The sequence below is a fragment of the Nelumbo lutea genome, chromosome 6 (genome assembly GCF_056320005.1).
Source record: "Nelumbo lutea isolate HS-2025 chromosome 6, American lotus-T2T, whole genome shotgun sequence".
Taxonomy (NCBI): domain Eukaryota; kingdom Viridiplantae; phylum Streptophyta; class Magnoliopsida; order Proteales; family Nelumbonaceae; genus Nelumbo; species Nelumbo lutea.
This window is the reverse complement of record NC_142689.1, coordinates 1269512-1290442: the sequence shown is the minus strand read 5'-3', so window position 1 is coordinate 1290442 and position 20931 is coordinate 1269512. Positions and strand designations below refer to the sequence as shown.

The window sequence follows — 20931 nt, the reverse complement described above, 5'->3', positions numbered from 1 at the left end:
GCCGTTATTTCATAGGCATTCTTAGGTTGGAGTGTTGTGTTGGACCCGTCCATTCATTGATAACACGTTGGAAGTTTTGTGGGCCCGGATGGCAATTGTGGATCCACGGCCCAGGCAGTTCCTTCCCCAAAATTAATTCCTATATACTTTATTGGAGAGCAGCGCAGCTCAGCTGTTATAGTATCCTGAACGTCCATGCTTAGGAGATTTGTTTATTATGTTTTTTTGATTGGTTTTTATTATATATATATGTATTTTATTTACATTAGTCTCTGCTCTGTAAATATATAGATATATATATATATATCTTTTCTTTTTATTGTTAAAATTTCAGTAATGAGGGTCTTTTTCTGTGCCACAAGCAAAACCAAGAACAAAAAGAAAAAGGGGAGAAATAATAAAGCCAGAAAGGTGAGATTTTCTGAATTTTGTTCGCGATTATTCGTTCAATTTCCGTGAATTCTGTTAGAAACCTTATCTTCTAAATTAATTAAATGGAATACTGATAGAAATTGCCGGAAATTATAGGTTCGTGTTGATGCTTCTTTCTCCATTTCTACTTTGTTTTGGTGTCTGTTTTCAACGTCTGAGAACAAGAACTCTGCAATCGAATATGGAAATCTTTGTTTGATTTCGATTTTGTTTCTGGGTTTTGGTCCGTGAAGACTTAGTTTTGGTGGGTCTTTGATTCTGTTCTCGTGGTCCAAATCGGCAGGCAGGTTTGTTTTGACTGGAAGATCTGATTGCAGTTTTGGTGTGAATTGAAGGTGCTTTTGATCAGAATTCGGAATTCCCATATAGGTCTTCGTTGGTTTCGTAAGGAAAAAGGTTGGTTTTTAGATGTCTCGGGTGTTCGAATCGAGTGCACTGGTTTCGAGATTGGTGATTTCAGGATAGGTTTACTGGAAGTGACGCAAGGGAGCAGTTTGAGTCGATTGGAGATGTGTCATGGGTGTATTCAATATTTCAATGCAAGTTACTCATTCCGCAGGGAGTGATTGATGATAAGTGGATTTTGAATATTTAGGAAGTCCGGGTTTTCTCTTCAGAGTTGTTTATAAGGTGAATTGGGTTGCAGTCTGTTGTGGGTTTCATTTATATTTTTTCCTAGTTGGTTTCGGTTATCAAGAGGATTATCATAGGTTTAATTTGGCACTTCTGATGTGATTTCGGTGAACAAATTTGGATCCAAGTGCCTCCTTGTTGGAAGTTTCAGTTTCTTGTACTTAAGTTATGGTATATGGAATTGGATTCTCATATAAGAGCAGGAATTGCATTTTTTTTGTTCCAGACTTCCAGTTACTCCTTTTCTGTGAGTTAAAACATTCACATAAGAAGTGAATATAGTGCCAGTAATTGCTATCCAGTACTTAGCATATGAATTAGGGCTTCTTAGGATCTTGATTGAAGCAACAATTACTGCAGGAACTGATGCTGACAATATTTGTTGCTTGATGAATGCTTTTATAAGGATCTGGATTCTCTTTCTTATAGTTGTAGGGTATTGGCATGGATTAATTGATTTCTGCTCTTCCAAACTTGGTGATTAGTGATTATTTTCTACAGTGGCCAATGAGCAGATCATAATGAGTGGATCTGGGACGGTTCTTAGTCAATGGACACCCCCGACAAGAGGTTTTCTGAGCTAGTTGATATCGTTAAATCCTGGATCCCTCGAAGGACTGAGGCACCGAATGTGTCGAGGGACTTTTGGATGCCCGATCAAAGCTGTAGGGTATGCTACGAGTGTGACTCCCAGTTTACAATTTTTAACCGTAGGCACCATTGCCGCCTCTGTGGACGAGTGTTCTGTGCAAAATGCACTGCAAACTCGATTCCTGCCCCATCTGATGAGCAGAAGACTGGCCGGGAAGAATGGGAAAGGATCCGTGTTTGTAACTATTGCTTCAAGCAATGGGAACAAGGTATAGCAGTGGTTGATAATGGCATTCGAGCATCCAGTCCGGGTCTCAGTCCTTCACCCTCAGCAACAAGTTTGGCCAGCACCAAATCTAGTGTCACTGGTAACAGCAGCAATAGCACTGTTGGTTCTACAGCATATTCAACTGGGCCTTACCAACGGGTACAATACAGTCCTAGTCTCAGTTCCCATCAGTCTGCCAAAATGGAACCTGGTACAGATAAGGAAGACATAACAACACCTGCAAGAAGCACAGATCCTGTTGCAGACATAGGGATTCCATCGCCCAACCAATATGCTTTTTGCATTAACAGGTTTGCTTTCACCTTTACTTTTGTTTATACACCTATGTTGAATCAATGGTATTGATTGTCTATGCAAATAGAGGTATTCTGCTATTTATAAAAGAAGGGTAGTTTACACTGTACTGCTCATAATTTTAACTTGATTTTTATTTTTGACCATTACTACACATAGGTTTGCCATTTGTTAATTTGATAAATACCAGACACATACTCATATGTGAGTGTTATCATTAGATGTTATCAGTACAATCAAAGTGCTACCACATTTTGGAGAAGTATGTATGGTTTTACATCATACTACAGCCTCTATTTCAGGGGATTTGATTGGCTTTAAAACATTCTCAAAATCTAAGGGGGTCTTCAGCAACATGAATGGTTTTGTTCTTCTTGAGTTTTCTGATGTGGCAGTTGTTCTTGTTTTGAAAAATAAAACCATAGACATTCCCCCTAAATCTAGCCCCCATTCAGGGGTTCAAGCAGACAAACCCATTTAATGATAGAAAAGGGTCCACTTAATTAGGTCTTATTCCTCATTCTTTGGTGTTGTAATTGAGCAATGAGATATTGCTGAAATATGCAAAAAGATTCAAATGTATTTGCATGCAAATCATTTTTGCATTTCAGGAGCTCAATAGCTCTGTATTCCTGACAGGTTAACCAATGAATGGTAATCCAACAGATTGAAAGGATTTTAGGCCATATTATAAGAAAAAAAACACATACTCACATATATGCACAAATATACTTGCATGCTTATTACCAAAAAAACCTGAGAAACTTGCATGCTTGCTTTTTTTTTATTTTTTTTTAATACCATAAGAGATTAATTGCTTGAAACAAGTACTTGAATATATATGATAAAATGGAGATAATTGAACTTTTTTCTTTAGTTTCTTTTTCTTTTGTATAGCCCCTACATTAAGTCTATTATGTATTATTACTAAACATTATTCTAGTCCAGAACCACTATCTTGTGGGTTGTCAACAAATTGTGCTCTTGAGATATTATTATGGATTATTTCTGTGTGCTTATTCTTTTTTGTCAGGAGTGATGATGACGATGATGAATACGGTGCTTATCGATCAGATTCTGAAACAAGACATTATAATCAGGGTGATGACTTCTATGGCCCTGCTGAATTTGATGAGATAGACAATGCCTATGGGTCACAAAAAGTGCACCCAGATGCTGAAAATATTGACACAACAGGGTTGAGCAATTCTTTGTTACATGAGAGTTTAGATTCACAAGGCTTGGAAGGAGTCAAGAAGCAGGGGGAAGAAGTGGAAGGACATGATCATGTTGACGACTGTGAAGCTGCTGCTTCTTTATATGATATGGATGGTACAGAGGCTGAGCCTGTAGATTTTGAGAATAATGGGCTTCTCTGGCTCCCTCCCGAACCTGAAGATGAAGAGGATGATAGGGAAGCCATTCTATTTGATGATGACGATGATGATGACGCCACAGGAGAGTGGAGATATTTGCGCTCTTCAAGCAGCTTTGGGAGTGGGGAATACCGAAGCAGGGATCGATCAAGCGAGGAGCATAGGAAGGCTATGAAAAATGTGGTAGATGGGCATTTTAGAGCTTTGGTAGCTCAACTATTGCAGGTTGAGAACTTACCTGTGGGTGAGGAAGATGACAAGGAAAGCTGGCTAGAGATAATTACGTCTTTGTCATGGGAGGCTGCAACACTCCTTAAGCCAGATACAAGCAAGGGTGGAGGCATGGATCCTGGTGGGTATGTGAAGGTCAAATGCATAGCTTGTGGTCGCCACAGTGAGAGGTAAGCTTTATGATAAGCTTATGATTTAAGCTTAGTATAGCACACTACCCCATATTGCTTGCTTGTTCCTGATTCCCTTATCTATTTGAGTTAATAAATCTAAAGTGTTTGGATTGTTTAAGGAAATATCATTGTGAATGAATGTTACTTTATTAATTAACCCAGAGGCCATTGCTTGGTATTACAGTAAACTCTTGGTCTGACAAGAGTAAGAATGTGGGTTCAAGTTTGTGCCATTTAGTGCTAAAAATATTAGAGGTTAGGTCTGTATCCATTTTACCCCTAGAGGTGTAAATCGGGCCGTGCACGAACTTGGACCGGCCCTGCACGACGGTCTGCGGGCCATGCCAGGCCCGACATGACCATGCGAGTCGTGCTGGGCCTGGGATTTTAGGTCCACGGGCCGGCACAGCACTGCACGACTGAGAGGGCCGTGCCGCCTACGGCTCGTGGGCTCGCACAACCCATATATATTATATATAAATATATATAATATTATATAGTATATAATATATTAATAAATAAGAAATTTTATACACAAAATTCATATAAAATTAAAATTTTAAGTTTTTTTGTCAATTTTTTAAATAAATAGCTTTGGCTCGATACACGGCCTGACCTGGCCCAAGGCTCGGCCCAAGGGATATGGGCCCGGGCTGTTGGCCGTGCCGGGCCGACCCCCAAATTTTTCACTGGGGAGGGTGGCGCGGCCCGTCATGGCCCGTGGGCTAGCACGGCATGGCCTGCACAAAGTGCGGGCCGCCCACGCCAACACAATAGATTTCAGAGATCAGTATTGAGTAATGGCCTTAGTTAGTTTTGGCCTAGAAAATTGTAATTTTCTGTTTAACTCTCACTTGGAGTGTTTGGTCCACCAAGAGAGGAGAATTAGAGTTTTGCATTTGATTTTTAATGTGTATCTTTTACTTTTTCATGCAGAAAAGGAATAAAAGAGAGATTACTAGGAAGTAGGAACTAAAGAAAAATTTTAGGATTTAAATTCTGAGTCCTCTCCATATATATCACCAAACCTGTAAGATCCGACTTGGAAGTTAGTTCATATTGAATTAGTTCACAAGTCTGTAGCATTTGAACAATTTAGTTAACTACAGTTTAACATTTTAACCATATTCTGCGCATCTGCTCATGTGTGCACATTCTTGTGCATGTGGTGTAGGACTGACTGGGGAGTTTTGTCAAATAGGTGGTTGTATGGATAGACTGCTGTGAAAAATTATAAAAAATTGAAGAAAATCTGATGAACAGAAGGTTTAAGCCAGGGTTTTGGGTTGGGAAGGTGCAGATAGGTTTAGGTAAGAGTTGTGGATGATAATTTATGGTTAGAACGTAGAAGTTCAAGAGATGGGTTTATGAGAAGAAACAGGGGAAAACTTCCTGGCTATGAAAATATCTCTAGAGAAATAAGTGATAAATCAAGAGAATAGGAGGAATTTTTCAAAATTGCTTGAAAGAAGTCTTTAAGGGTAAACTTAAAAGGGTGACTAGGGGGCTTCAGGTGTGGGAGGAGTATTGAGGAATGAAAGAGGTGCTTGGGTCTAATTGGGGAAGGGGACTCATTAAGGGCAGAAATCATGGCAGTTTTGTATGGTGCCCAGAAGGCAATTGAATTAAAGATTAACAAGTTAACGATAGAGGGTGATACAAACATTTTTTAGCTGGCCAAAGAAGAGGGGAAAATTGTTATGGAGGTGTTTAAGAGCTGCCTTGAGTTGGACCATTTGGGAGGAAAGGAACTCAAGGATATTCTTAGATAAGGAAAGAAATAAAGAGGCTATTATTGAGACTATCACTGTTAGGGTGGTGCAGTGGGTTAAATCCTTGGAGTTGTTTTCTGATTTTACAATGGGCGATATTATTAGAAATTGGAGGTATATGGCTTGTTCAAATCAATATAAGACTTTTACAAATACTGTTTGGTCCCCACCACCCCAGGGCTTCACTAAGCTAAATTTTGATGGGACTATGGGAGTAGCACAGGCAATCCCATACCTTCAGGCATTGGTGGTGTTTTTAGGAATGAGGAAGGCAATATTATTGGTCTATTTTTAGGGACAATAGGTGTAGGGCATTCTTTGAGGGCTGAGGTAGGCTTTGGCCATGATGGAAAGGGTGCAAAGAGCTAAGGATTTGCACATTAATAAGGTGGTTATAGAAGGGGATTCAAAGCTGGTGATGGGTTGGCTATAAAATGAAAAAGTCGGGCTGTGGAAATACAACAGTGAAAGAAAGAAGCTTAAATGGCTGACCCAAGGCATGGATGTGAGAGTACATTGGGTTGGAAGAACTGCTAATGGGTTTGTTGATGCTTTGGCAAAACAAGGGGTGGGAAGAAATCAGTCGTTTTGGGTTCAACTGTAATGGTTTTTTAATCTTTGGGGAGAGTTAAGAGATTTTACCTCTCTTCTGTAATTTATATTCTATCATTAATGAAATTTGCAGTTATTGATAAAAAAATAGAGGGTGATATGAAGACAATAGTGGCCATGGGGTGGTTGCTGAAGAAAGAGAAGGCTTTGTGGGTTTATAGGAATAAAATGAAAATTTTCAACTGGTTAAGCAGGGGCTTAGAAGTTCAAATACAAGGGGTGCAAGGATCATCCAATAGGGGTCAGTTCTCTTGGGTTTTATTGTAATACATAAGAACAGGGGAGAGATGGCTGACATGCTCTCCACTGTTGTTAATTTCTTGTACATTGGGTTTATAAGAAATGAATGAATTCATGGTTACTTATCAAAAAAATGGTCACTAGGTTATGTGGGACTTCACTACCAGGAAATAAGGTTTTTATGAGGTGTGATTTCTAGGAAAGATTTTTCTCTCTAAGGGAAAAGCAAGTAAGCAACAATAAATTTGGATTTTGTGCGACTTGAAGAAAGAATAACTCACCAGAGATCAATTCATAGGTCTTAGATAAATAAATTACTATTTCAAGGGACTTGATGTACTTCGCAGGTTCAAACAAAATAACAGGAGATGCTATTCTTTGTTCTACACAAATGCCCAGATTTCTGATAATCTGGTTCTTTTTTATTGCAATATTTTCAATCCTTACCTGCTGCTTATTAACCCTGAAAAAAACCAGAATAACAAGATAAAACAAGAGGGGGGGGGGGATAAAGCTCTAGAATCACTCGGGTTTATCTATGAATTAATTTTAAGGATCTAGGAACCACTCTTATGGTTTGGTTGCATCACATGACCAAGACTAGCTAGAGCTTCAATATTTCATTTTTTTTTTCATTTGCTCTAGAGGTAAGACAAAATAACAATCTAGGGTAAAATACTACAACCAAAGAGGAAAGGAGAACAATGGTTAATCAAGAAGAAGCATTATTAACTACACTTTACATCTTTAAAATAATCCAAGTCAAACTTTCAAGCCAACCCAATTTGCTCCATGCTGTCTTTACTTGGTCAAGCTTTCAAGCCATCCCAATTTGCTCTAAACTTGATAGGTTTCCCTTTTTGGTAGACTAGGAAGACTTGTGGGAAAACCTAACAGCAAAGGCCCTGCCTAGGGTAACTTTATATCATAATCCTGTTTGTTTAGGATTGTGGCTTGAGGAACCGTCGCTCACCCTTTCATTTTGAAAATATGTGGCTTGCGGAACCACCCTTCAGAGAAAGATTAAATTCCTAGGTGGAAATTGAAGATGGAATTGCAAGAGATCCTAAGAAGGGAAGAAATTTCTTGGAGGCAAAAATCTAGATGCAAGTGGCTTTAGGAGGGGGATTGAAACAGGAGATTCTTCCACTCTATAGCAAGTGGAAGAATTTCATAATGAGTGTAGAGTTGGATGCTCGTGAGTTTAGAAGGGAAAGGAGATTGTTAAAGTGTTTGTGGATTATTTTAAAGGTGTCTTCTCCAAAAGTGCTTTAAAAGGCATGCCTCAGGCGTGTCTGATGCGCCTTACACCTCAGCCTAGGTGTGCACCATTTTAAAATTTTACGCTTTTTTTATTTTTTTGAACCTAGCGGCTAGGCTGGGGGCTCTGCCCTTGGACCCCCGACCACGCCCCTCGAGGCAAGCCCAAACAACTGAACAAGTATATTTTAGGGTCGTAATATCTTAATTCTCACACAAAAAATAATGATTTTATAATTTTAATTACCTTTTAAGAAGATATTTTATTAGGATGAATGAATGAACAACATTACGAAATAGGGGGTGTACTTGTTTGGGCTTGCCTTGAGGGGCTTGGTACAAAGGCGACTCGTAGAATCAAGAATGCAATATATTTTACATCACATTAGCTACTTGAAGTAATGCAATTATGGAAAAAACGAGATTGTGGGTTTTACATGCTTGAAAATGTTTTATATGTTTGATTTTATTTTTAAATTTTCATTTGAATATGCCTTACATGTTATGTTTATGTATTTTAATGTTAGATAATAGGCTTTTTAAATATTTATTTTAAAATTTAAGTTTTTATTTTTATTAATATTATGTTTAATATTTTTTTATTGTTTTTGGTTTTTTGGCACTTTTTGAAATTTCTGTTTTATTTATTTTTATTTTTTTTGTATTTTTGTGTCTTGCTTCAAAAAGTTGCAAGCCTCGCCTTGTGCCTCAGGTGCAAGTTGCGCCTTGTGCTTTTAAAATGCTGCTCCAAGGTAGAGGTGGGTAGACAAGAACTCCTGAATTTGGATTAGGAAAGGGTGATAGATATTCTTTTTTTATCAGTACCAAGAAAGATTTTATTAATTAGAAAAGAAAGATTGGTCAGCCTCAGCTACCCCATTATGGTGATAGATATTCATTTTAGAGCCTTGGAGTCTACTTTTAGCCTTGAGAAGATTAAAGAGGCTGTGTTTTCCACCGAGAGATCAAAAGCCCTTGGGCTGGATGGCTTTACTATGACATTTTTTTTAAAGACTGTTGGGAGACTTCAAAAAATGATTTAAAGGAAGTCTTTGATGAGTTCCATCAGAAAGGGGAGATTTCTCCAGGAACAAATGCTATATTCATTGCGTTATTGCCCAAAAGGAAGTGAAAACCCCAAGGGATTTTAGTCTTATTAGTTTGGTGGGAAGCTTCTACAGAATAATAGCAAAAATCCTGTCAGGCAGACTAAAAAATGTTTTACCCAAAGTGGTCTCACCATTTTAGGGTGCTTTTATTGAGGGCAAACAAATTCTCAATTAGATTTTGGTGGCAGATGAATGTGTAGTCGAGAAGAGAAGTGGAGGGAAAGGCTTCATTTGTAAATTAGACCTAGAGAAGGATTATGATCTTCTGAGATGGGATTTTCTTCTAGGGGTAATGGAACGATTTGGGTTGGGGGATAGGTGGAGGATGTGGATTAAGGGATGCTTGAGTTCGGTGCAATACTCAATCCTGATCGATGGGAGTGCTAGAGATAATTTCCCAGCTAAGAGAGGCCTGAGACAGGGGGGCTGGGGGCATTATCCCCATTCCTTTTCACCATGATTGTTGAGGTCTTAAGCAAACTGGTTATTAAGGCTGATCTAGAAATTTAATTAGAGGATGGAGGATAGGAAATGAGGTAGTGCTTACCCATTTGTGTTTGCAGATGACATAATCCTTTTCTGTGATGATGAAAGTCTAGATTCCCTAAGAAACCTAAAGGAACTCATTAGCTCTTTTGAGAACATATCAAAATTAAGGTTTAACCAGGGAAAAAGCTGTGTGGCGGGCATAAATTTGCAAGAGGAGGAAATAATCAGAATAGCAGAGATCTTAGGCTGTGAAGTCAAAGATTGGTCCTTGGAGTACTTAGGTCTACCCTTGGGTGGGAATCCAAGATCAAAAAGATTCTGGAAACCAGTGGTGGAAAGATTTGCAAAAAAAAAAAAAAAAAAAACCTTTCCCCTCATATGTGCATACTTTGCAGAGGAAGCGGTGAATCCATTTCCCCTATCTTTATTTCCTGCTCATTTGTGCTTTGTATTTGGGAGCATCTTTGTTCTCTCTTTATTTGTCATCTTTTGAAGGTTTATACAACCGGGGGGGGGGGGTAGCCCATCCCCAACCCAGGATTTTCAATGAGAAGTGCCAATCCTAATTGGAAGTCTTAGACAGAATAAAAGTAAAGGTGGCACATTGGGTGAAGACTTTGGGAGATTTTCAAGTCTTCTCATTGATTGACATTTTGAGACATTGGCAGGAAGTAGCACTTTTGGCTCAAGACAAGGAAAGAATAGTCATGGAATGGAGACCTCTGACGACCAGCCCTATAAATCTCTACTTTGATGGAAGCTTTATAGGCAACCAAGGTGTGGCAGGGTTAGGTGGGGTCTTCTGTGATTCAGAGGGCAAGGTACTAGCTTTATTTTCAGGACCTGTTGAGCATGGTGACTTAGTGACCACAGAGATGATGGCCTTATTCCAAGGTGTAAAGCTTGCAAAGCAGCTTGGATTCAAACAGTTGGAGGTGGAAGCCTGGAAGGTGACTCTCAGGTGGTTTCTTGGACAAGAAGTAAAACCCAAATCCCTTGGATCTATAAACACACCATTTGGGAGATTGAAAGTATAACAAGGGAGCTAACTGTCAATTTTAAATGGGTGAGGAGAACTGCTAATGGGATGGCAGATACTCTAGCTAAAACAAGGGGCTTTTAGGCATCAATTGTTTTGGGTAAAATTGTAATTTTTGCTTTCTCAGGTAGAGTTTCCCCCTTGGTGTATCCTTATAGTTTCCTTAATAAAATCTCCTTTTGTTGATAAAATAAATCTAGGGTAAAATACTGTTCACCATTATTATGAAAATGTCATTGGATCCCTGAATTAAGTGAAAACACCCAGAACTCCCTATCTTTTTTTTTGATGAATGAAAATAATTTATTAAATCAGAATATAAGGCAATACAGGAAACCCATGAAGAGGCACGAGCTGTTACCTCTTCTAACAAAGTATTACATCAATTAAGAACTGGATAAGCAGAAATAAAATTACATAGCAGCCCAAAACAAATGATCCCTTGAAACCCCTTGCTTAGCTAGTCCATCCGCTAAGGAATTTGCTGATCTTTCTACCCAAAGAGAGGCAACTGTCAGATTTCTTGTGAGCCAATTGACTTTCCTCAATAAATCTCTATATTGCCACATAGCTGAAGCTGGCTTTGTCAACCATCCCACAACAATTTTAGAGTCTCCTTCAACTATCAAGTGTTGAACTCCTAACTGTTCAGCAATCTGGATGCCTTGTACAGCCGCTAAGATCTCTGCTCTATTTGAGTCTCCTATTCCCACAGGGCCTGAAAACAAAGCTAGGATGTTGCTCTCTCCATCTCTCAGCACCCCTCCTATCCCCAAAGGGCCCGGGTTTCCTTGGCTGCTACCATCAAAATTCAGCTTTGCCCAACCTTCAGGCGGAGGCTTCCACACTGCAGCTGCCTTGTCCTTCCTCGTATGACTAGTAGCTACCGCCTTCCAGCTACTCCAAATGTCATCAAAGGAAAATGTATGAAACAAGTACAAAGTTCTTAGCCAATGAATGGCTCTAGTCAATATACAATCCTCAACAGTTTGTAAGCTTCTTTCCTTTTCTTTGAACACCCTTGCATTCCTTTCTTCCCAAATTGTCCACAAAGCTGCTGCTCTAATACATCTCCATATCATTTTTCCTTTTTTTGTAGGCCACACAAAACAAGAAGGATCAAACAGCTGACTCCCTATCTACTGACTATGAAACTTGAAACTAACTAAATAATGGCTCGACAACTAACTCCCAATGACCAAACCCAAACTATTGATAATTAAAACGACAAAATATCCTTGCTTTCCATAAATTAAATAAGACAAAGAACTAACAAAATTATGAGATTGTGACACTTATATCCATGCCTTAGCCACCCAAATACGTGTAATGGGACTGTTTAAAATCCCCATCAATATTCATGCACATATTTTTGTAACCTGTCACTGTAACCCTTCCATCCTTTTTGTCATAAAAGGGTAGAATAACAATCTACTATATTCTTTTATTAAGGATTATTAAATGTTTATTGTCATTCAACTCATTTACCTTTAAGACTAACAAAGGCATCCAGATTATCAGAGAACTATTTTACATGTGAAATCCATGTTCTGAATTACAGAACTTGATACTCATGTCCATGTTTTGAGTTGTGGTATTTGGATTGTATCCCCGGTCTAATAGGCATATCTGTAACAACATAAATCTTTTGATCTATATTTGCAATTCAAATGGAAGCATAAAGGTATAGCATCTATACCTTATTTATCTGTTTTTTATTTCACTTATGAAACTTTTTACCTCATTTGTACTAGTGTGGTGGTCAAAGGAGTTGTTTGTAAGAAAAATGTGGCTCATCGGCGAATGACATCAAAGATAGAGAAACCCCGGTTCCTAATCCTTGGAGGAGCACTTGAGTATCAGCGGATTTCTAACCTCCTGTCAAGTTTTGATACTTTGTTGCAGCAGGTTTAAATCATTAACCTTTTTTTCTCTGGATTTGTAAAGTTGGATAAAAAAGAGAGATACAAGGCTGAAACAGTTTTTTTTTTCCCAACTTTTGATTATTGACTGGTTGATACATTAACCAAGCAAGTGTGGTGTTTCCTGGATTTGGATTATTTCTTCTTATGGGTTTACATCTGTATTTAGGAAATGGACCATTTGAAGATGGCGGTTGCAAAGATTGCTGCTCACCACCCCAATGTTCTTTTGGTTGAGAAGGCAGTTTCCCGTTTTGCCCAAGATTACCTCCTTACAAAAGACATATCCCTTGTTCTCAATATTAAGAGGCCCCTCTTAGAACGCATAGCTCGCTGCACAGGTGCACAGATTGTACCTTCAATCGATCATTTATCATCACCAAAGTTGGGGCACTGTGAAACATTCCACGTGGAGAAGTTTCTTGAAGAACATGGTAGTGCTGGGCAGGGTGGGAAGAAATTGATGAAGACATTGATGTTCTTTAAAGGCTGCCCAAAGCCATTGGGTTGTACTGTAAGTCCTTTGGAACAATTCAATATGAATTTATTATATTTTGAAATATTGTAATCCATGGTCTTGGTAATATAAACCATGCTAAACTTTATGTTAAGTATGTGGTGCCAAGTTTTATCCACCTGGGAAACTTTGTGCTCGAACAATCAATTCAACTATAAAATATAGTTTAGGAATTTTATTGCATAATCTAGAAAAGATTGTGGATTGATGAGTCAAAACCTTGAGAGAGTGTTCTCAGTACCTATAAATGGCTGGTGCATGTCATATGTTCCATTATTCATCATGTACTGTTTCAGTGTGTTTAGGGTTCAGTCTTTCTCCTTGATGTATCTATAAGTTTATTATTTGAATTTGAAGTGGTCTTTATTTGCTTTTATTTGTTTCAGATTTTGCTCAAGGGTGCAAATGGTGATGAGTTGAAAAAGGTGAAGCATGTGGTTCAATATGGAGTTTTTGCAGCATATCATCTGGCTTTAGAGACATCATTCCTTGCTGATGAAGGTGCCTCTCTGCCAGAACTCCCATTGAAGTCCCCGATAACTGTTGCACTTCCAGACAAACCATCCAGTATTGACAGGTCTATTTCCATGGTACCTGGTTTCAATGTTCCTGCTACTGGCAAGTCTCAGGGACCTAAATCCAGTATTGAACCACAAAGATCTGGCACAGTCCTGAGGTCAAATACGACCTCATCAATACACAGTGCCTCCATTAGCAAAATGGAGATGGCCTTGTCACTTGGTTCACCTAAGGATCTTAATTCTCTGTATGAGGGTCAAACTTCAAGATTTGACTCTTCAGTTCATTTCCATTCCTTAACTCCTTCAATTCAGTTTGGGTCTGATACCTACCATAATGAGATCTTTCCAAATCATTCTGTAGAAGAGAACAATAAAGTGGGTTTTAGAGAGTCTCTTGAGTCCAAGCATTCTGCAACTGATAATTGTGAAGATGGCATGGTTGGCCATCTGGTTGCTAATGGTTTTGGGGTTCTAGAGTCCTCAGGGGATGGTAGGGCTGTAATTAATGATTCTCAAGTTGATTGTGATGCAATTGCCACAAATGAACCTGGTGCTTCAGAATTGACATCCTTGCAGCATCATAGAAATAACTATTGTGAGGAGCAGGGGTCTTCTAAGGAAGAATTTCCTCCATCCCCTTCTGACCATCAGAGCATTTTGGTTTCCTTATCAACCCGGTGTGTGTGGAAGGGGACTGTCTGCGAACGAGCACATCTCTTCCGGATTAAATACTATGGTAGCTTTGACAAGCCTTTGGGGCGTTTTTTACGTGATCATTTATTTGATCAGGTTATTATTTCTTCACCGCTTCTAGTATCCACATATTTTCTGTAAATGGCAATCTGCCAACTCTATTTGGGACTGAATTGACATTTTTTGTCAGAGTTACCGGTGCCGTTCATGTGAGATGCCATCAGAAGCACATGTTCATTGTTATACACATCGACAGGGTAGCCTCACAATTTCTGTTAAGAAGCTTCCAGATTTCCTCTTGCCAGGTGAGCGAGAGGGCAAAATTTGGATGTGGCATAGATGCCTGAAATGTCCTCGAACCAATGGGTTTCCTCCAGCAACTCGGAGAGTGGTGATGTCTGATGCTGCGTGGGGTTTATCTTTTGGGAAGTTTTTAGAACTCAGCTTTTCAAACCATGCTGCTGCTAGCAGAGTAGCTAGCTGTGGTCATTCCTTACACAGAGACTGTCTCCGGTTCTATGGGTATGTTATGCTTTTACTTGAACAATTTTGTGGTACTGTAAATATATAGTATGAGTAGTACAAGCACTGGTTGTACATAATGAAGGAACATCAGTAGTCAGTTTGTATGACACATGAGCAAGAATAGACCTGCTATTTGATAGACCCAACTAGATCTCATTGGTGTTGACTCCTAAAGAAATCTACTGGTGCTCACTCCATTAGGATCTATTTAAATTTACAATAGCTATTCATTTCTTCATAGAGTTCTAGTTGATTATAGTCCAACAGTCACATCCTGGCCCCTTTTCTAAACCTTTTAAGTATCCCTTATTATTTACTTGATCAACCTGTAAGCTCTATTTCAGATAAATAATCTTTGCCCACCTATCAGTTCTGTCTCCCCTTTTTTCTTAATTTTTTGGAACTTCATTTATGATTTGTCTATCTCCTTTGTTGGGAATACCCAAGCTAAGTGTCAAAAGCAAGAAGATGAGGCCTTTCTGGTCTAATATCATACCCATCACAGCCACCTCAATTAGTTGCTAATTTGCTATTTGGGTGGGTCTGACATCAGTTACATGTTCACAGAAGACATGGTTAGAGTGCATTGATGATGGATAATTCATGTAGTCAACCCCAAATAATTGGGGTAAATGATTTATTGAAATGTTGTTAGGATTGGACTGTATGGAAACTCGAAAGCTCACTAGTTCACATTTTAACCAGCAGTTAGATTGTTCAGCTTGTAAAAACTGTCAAAAAACCAGAATCAAGTAAACTTGTGGTTCATCGGCTCAATCACCGGGTCAGATCTGGGTCTGATGGCACTAATTTGTTGAGTTGATTTCTTGTTAATCCATTAGACAAGTTCACAAGAATCCCAACATAAGACTGTTTTAGATTGGTTGGATAGAGTTGAAAAAGCAGTACGGAAAGAAAATTTGGGTAAAGGGGTGGTCATAGAATGATTCCAGCCTCCCAAAAAAATATAAAATACTGGTTTACCACCAAAATTACTGAAACTACAGCTAAAAAGTATGCTGCTATCTGGATTCTCCCGGGTTTAGAGATCCCTTAGGTGGTTATTTTCAAACTTATATAGATGCCTTTGTATTCCATTTATAAATCATAATTAGTAGTCTGTAGTACAGTAGATTTACTTTTTCATGCATTGTACTTGTAATATCTGATTCTTTTTTGATCAGTAACCGTGAAAAGTTTTACAAGTTTGATATGAAAAAATGCAGTGTACATAATATGCCAAGGATCCCTTGTGTATAGGCTGTCTAAACCCCTATCCCATTGACTCTGCTTTAAACTTACTCAGATTACAATTGAGCCTGATACAGTCCCATTGATATCAGCGAGCCTATTTGCTAATCTATGGATCCATTGGAAGTTGCAACCCTGTCAGCAATAGCTGCCTGTTTGGTCATGACATATGTACTTCCAAATTCCTTGTTATTCTTCAGCCACCTCATTACTATCCTTGACTCTCCTTCCATCAGTAAAATTCTCCTTGTGCTTTGGCCATTCTCAACCATTTTACTACTTATTATCTTGTCTGGACATTATCTCATTTTTATTGCTGTATTCTTTCATGAACAGGTTTGGGAGGATGGTTGCATGCTTTAGATATGCTTCAATTGACGTTCATTCTGTATACCTTCCACCTCCAAAGCTTGATTTTAACTATGAAAACCAGGAGTGGATACAGAAAGAAGCAAATGAGGTCTAGTGATATGAACTTGATTCCAAACACATGATTCAAATTGTAACTATTTATGGTGGCTGATTTTTTTTTTTTTTTCTTGAACAGGTGGTTGACAGGGCAGAACTTTTTTTCACTGAAGTATTCAACAGTCTCCATCAGATTGCAGAAAAGAGATTAGGTGCAGGATCACTTAACAGCAGCATGAAAGCACCAGAATTAAAACGTCGAATTGCAGAACTAGAAGGGATGCTGCAGAAGGAGAAGGCAGAGTTTGAGGTGATGCTTGTTGTCATTCTTCTCCTAATCTTCCAAGTTGAAATCACTTTTGGATAATACAGCAGGCCAAAATCGTAGTGTTCTTGACCCTCTATTTTCATCTTGGTCCACTTATGTATCAGCCAGACCTAGACTACCTCAAGTGCACCATAAAATTGGGTCTGGATGACTTAATCTGTTCATAAAAATAAGAAAACAGGCAACTAATCTTGCATGGATAAAAATATTCTCTCACTGGTTAATTTTAAGATGGTCCGGTTTGAATGGTCATCTTCCAAGTGGTTGCTAAATGTTTGGGTTTTCTGGATTGATGAATCCATAGGCTTTACACCACATAGGGTGCATATTCTTTTTTTGCATTCAGATTCTGATTGATTTTTCAACTTTGTTTTAGGAATCTTTGCAGAAAATACTAAATAGTGAGGGAAAAAAGGGCCAACCCATAATTGATATTCTTGAAATTAATCGATTGCGAAGGCAGTTACTTTTCCAGTCTTATGTGTGGGACCACCGCCTGATATACGCAGCCAGTGCTGAAAGCCCTCAGGAAGGACCATGTGGATCAGTAGCAAAGCAGAAGGAGAAAACACTCGGTCCTAGTGAGAAGATTGTTGAGATGAACTGTCCTTCCAAACCGGGTAAAGCTATTACTAGTCATGACTCCTTTGTTTCGGATGCAAAGTCCGATGAGGATCCTGTTCAGAAAGGAGCATTTGGTGAGCATCCCAACCAGCCTGACTCAGTTAATCAAGGAAGAGATACAAAGCAGGATTCTGATTATGGAAAGGAGGGCACAGATGATCTTTCTACCATCATAAATCATTGTGACCAATCTGACCCTTTGAAGACTGGGGCAACTGTTCGTAGAGTGCTCTCAGAAGGCCAATTCCCAATTATAGCAAATTTGTCAGACACCCTTGATGCAGCGTGGACAGGCGAAAATCACCCGGGAAGCACAACACCTAGCGAGAATGGTTATGCATTTTCTGATGCATCTCTGATGGATTCATCAGTCATAGAAGCTGTATCAGCAAAACCAGTTTTGGAAGATCATAGTGGCCAAAGTGGAGCTGAGGTGGTTCAATCTCTTGCGCCTGCATTAATGAGCAAGGGGGCTGACAACATGGAAGACTCTATAAGCTGGGTGGGAATGCCTTTCCTAAACTTCTACCGGTCATTCAACAAAAGTTCCTCAGGAAGTTCTCCAAAGTTTGATATGGTTAGTGAGTATAATCCTATCTATGTCACATCATTTCGGGAGTTGGAGCGTCAAGGTGGGGCTAGATTGCTTTTGCCTGTAGGTGTCAATGACACTGTTGTGCCAGTTTATGATGATGAACCTACGAGTATTATTGCATATGCATTGGTTTCTCCTGATTATCATGCCCAGGTATCTGATGAATGGGAAAGACCAAAAGATGGGATAGAACCTTCGGTTTCATTACCATCTATTGATTCTGTGAATCTTCACTTGCTTCATTCTTTTGATGAGACAGTCTCTGAATCATTTAGGAATCTTGGGTCCACGGATGACAGCATCTTATCCACATCTGTATCTAGGAGCTCCCTGATGTTGGATCCTCTGTTGTATACAAAAGCATTGCATGTTAGAGTTTCTTTCTCAGATGATGGCTCTCTTGGAAAGGCGAAGTATACTGTCACTTGTTATTATGCAAAGAGGTTTGAGGCCTTGAGAAGGACATGTTGTCCATCTGAGCTAGATTTCATAAGGTCTCTTAGTCGCTGCAAGAAGTGGGGAGCACAAGGTGGCAAGAGCAATGTCTTTTTTGCAAAAACCTTAGATGATCGGTTTATCATCAAACAAGTTACAAAGACAGAGCTGGAATCTTTTATCAAGTTTGCTCCAGAGTATTTCAAGTATCTATCTGAATCAATTGCTTCTGGCAGCCCGACATGTCTAGCAAAGATCTTGGGGATTTATCAGGTATGATATCTTTAAACCAAACTTAATAAGCTAAAATGTTGCTGACTCTTAACCATGCCCTCATCCAAATTGATTGGATTCTAAGTGAAACTTTTCCAGTTAAGACTCTATGCTAAGGAACTTGTTGATTAATGACCAAACTTCTATATTTTAGGACAAAGTAATCAACTAGCTTAATTCCAAGATTTGGATTCTTGGTATTGATTAAGTTGTCTTGGACAGGTCCCCCCCCTCACATGCTTCCCTGACTTTATGCACTGTTTGGAATTGAAAATTTGCTAATTGTTGATGTTTGTGAAGATTGGGAGTACTGGTTGCTGGATTTCAATATTTGTTTGAGTTTATTATGGCTGAGTCGTACTGCTTGAGATTGAGCAGTTCCTCTCCAGTTCACGTATGTAATTCCTCAAATGTCTATATCCTTAAGGCACAATTTCCAAGGTTGAAAAGTAATGCTTGGTTGAATACGCTACTGAAGTCCTATGATGCCCAGATATGGACATGGACATGGGAAACAGGGATGTCTCTCCATTTCTAAAATCCAGGACATGGATATAGTATAGGTATCCCATGTAATATGCTTATATCATGTTTTTATATCTATTTCTTAAAGAGAAATTTATTTCTCAAGACTTACATCTTGCTAAATAATATGTATAAATTTTTATGGTATTATTTGTTAAAGCATACCATCTTACATCTTTTAAAAGTTTTTAATGCTATAGAGTATATCTAAAAGTGTCCATGCAATATCTGTTGTCTTGTCTAGTATCATGTCCGAGCATGTCTTGAAGTGGTACGCCAGGTATGTATAAGTCGCAACTGATTATAACAATCCTATCTGTGCATTTCACTGCAGACCATTAACTTTGTTTTACGTTTTTAAAGAATTTGATGTATGGGACAATTTCAACTATTTTTTTAGTTGCCACAATTTTTACAAAGTATCAATTTTTTAAGATGGGAAAAATTCAAAATAACCGTTCTGTGGCCTTAAACAAAATTTGGTTGAAACTTTAATTTTACTTAACAAGTTGAATTTTATGACTAGTCATAAAATTATACCAGACTCATATTTGGGGTGGGGAGGGGTGATTTTCTAGTCAGGTTATTTTGTGAGCTTCCCTAAATGACCCAGGTATCTTTCCTAAATGACTGGTCCGTGGCTGATGAAGTCTGTCCCCTGTCCGATGGATGGTCTGGATCAACCACATGGTTTTTTATTTTTTGGAGTAAAGAGAAAATTCATTAAACAGAAAAAGATATATACAGGAGAATTTTTGACAAGTTTGCTAGGATGGAAGCCATTAGAGAAAGAATATTTTCTTGCATCTTCTCCTGGCTTCTCTCCTCTGATCAGTTCGAAGGTTTCATGTATGCTGATCTTTAAAGGAATTTAATAGAGATTAATCATTCTTCATATAGTGACAATCAGCCTGGACACCTCATCACTCCCAGGCCAGATCTAGATTATTTACTGATGTTTGATGGCAGTTGTATATCAACTTCTGGCCAGCCTCTGGCAGCCGGCATTGGGGGGAGTTATTCTAAACAGAGAGGGCTCTGTGATTTGGGCTTACAGTGGTCCAGTTGTAGATGCTTCTGAAGCTGAAATCAGAGCATTGGTGATGGTTCTGAGAATTGTTAGATCTCTTCAGCTTAACTCTGTTCTCATTGAGGGGGACTCTAGGAATGTTATTAATTGGGCCTCCCACTCAGATAAGGGCCCTTGGACGCTGGGTCACTTTCTCAATGAGATTTCTGAAGTAGTATCTTCTCTGCATTGCGGTTTTAGATGGATTCCAAGGGAGCTGAACTCAACTGTGGATCTTTTGGCTAAATCTGGGGTGGATAGAAATTTTTTGTATAGTGCAAACACTTTGCCCCCTTGAGTGGGGGGAAGATATTTTAGTTCTGTGTGTTTGACTATTTTGTTTGTACATTACATCCTCTCATGTACATCCCCCCTCCCCCCTTTTGAATATTATGGTTACCTTTTCTTAAAAAAAAAAAAAAGATAGATACAATCCAATAGGTGACAAGATGGCACCTAGCTTTTTTTTTTGAAGAATCAGAATAAAAGATTTCATTAAAATAGAAAAGAATCATACAACCTGTCAACCCGGGGGGGGGTGTTAAGATAACACCCAATTACAAGTCTGTAACTCAAGAAAATTCCAAAAATTCTCCCCCAACTTTGTCTGCCAGTCTGAAGGAAATCTGTATGCACCAGAATCCAATGTGACACCAAATTCGCAATCAAGGCTAAAAGACCTCCAACGTTCTTCTGTTTGTTCTC

The 20931-nt window shown here is 38.8% G+C and overlaps 1 protein-coding gene across 3 annotated transcripts in view; it reads left to right on the top strand.

The window, feature by feature from the left end:
* The first annotated feature begins 210 nt into the window (after nt 1–210).
* Nucleotides 211–20931, top strand: part of FAB1B (phosphatidylinositol-4-phosphate 5-kinase family protein) — a 35658-nt gene continuing 14937 nt past the window's right edge. The window contains exons 1-11 of one of the 3 annotated variants that reach the window (XM_088949962.1): nt 211–411; nt 529–2235; nt 3273–4016; nt 12295–12448; nt 12632–12976; nt 13366–14289; nt 14384–14715; nt 16306–16429; nt 16517–16687; nt 17082–18632; nt 18855–19024. In XM_088949962.1, coding sequence (XP_088806088.1) covers nt 1616–2235; nt 3273–4016; nt 12295–12448; nt 12632–12976; nt 13366–14289; nt 14384–14715; nt 16306–16429; nt 16517–16687; nt 17082–18632; nt 18855–18914 — 5025 coding nt within the window. In that variant the 5' untranslated portion in view covers nt 211–411; nt 529–1615 and the 3' untranslated portion in view covers nt 18915–19024. Of the gene's footprint in view, nt 412–528; nt 2236–3272; nt 4017–12294; nt 12449–12631; nt 12977–13365; nt 14290–14383; nt 14716–16305; nt 16430–16516; nt 16688–17081; nt 18633–18854; nt 19025–20931 lie in introns of those variants that run through there. The other 2 variants (XM_088949960.1, XM_088949961.1) reach the window with 2 other exon arrangements.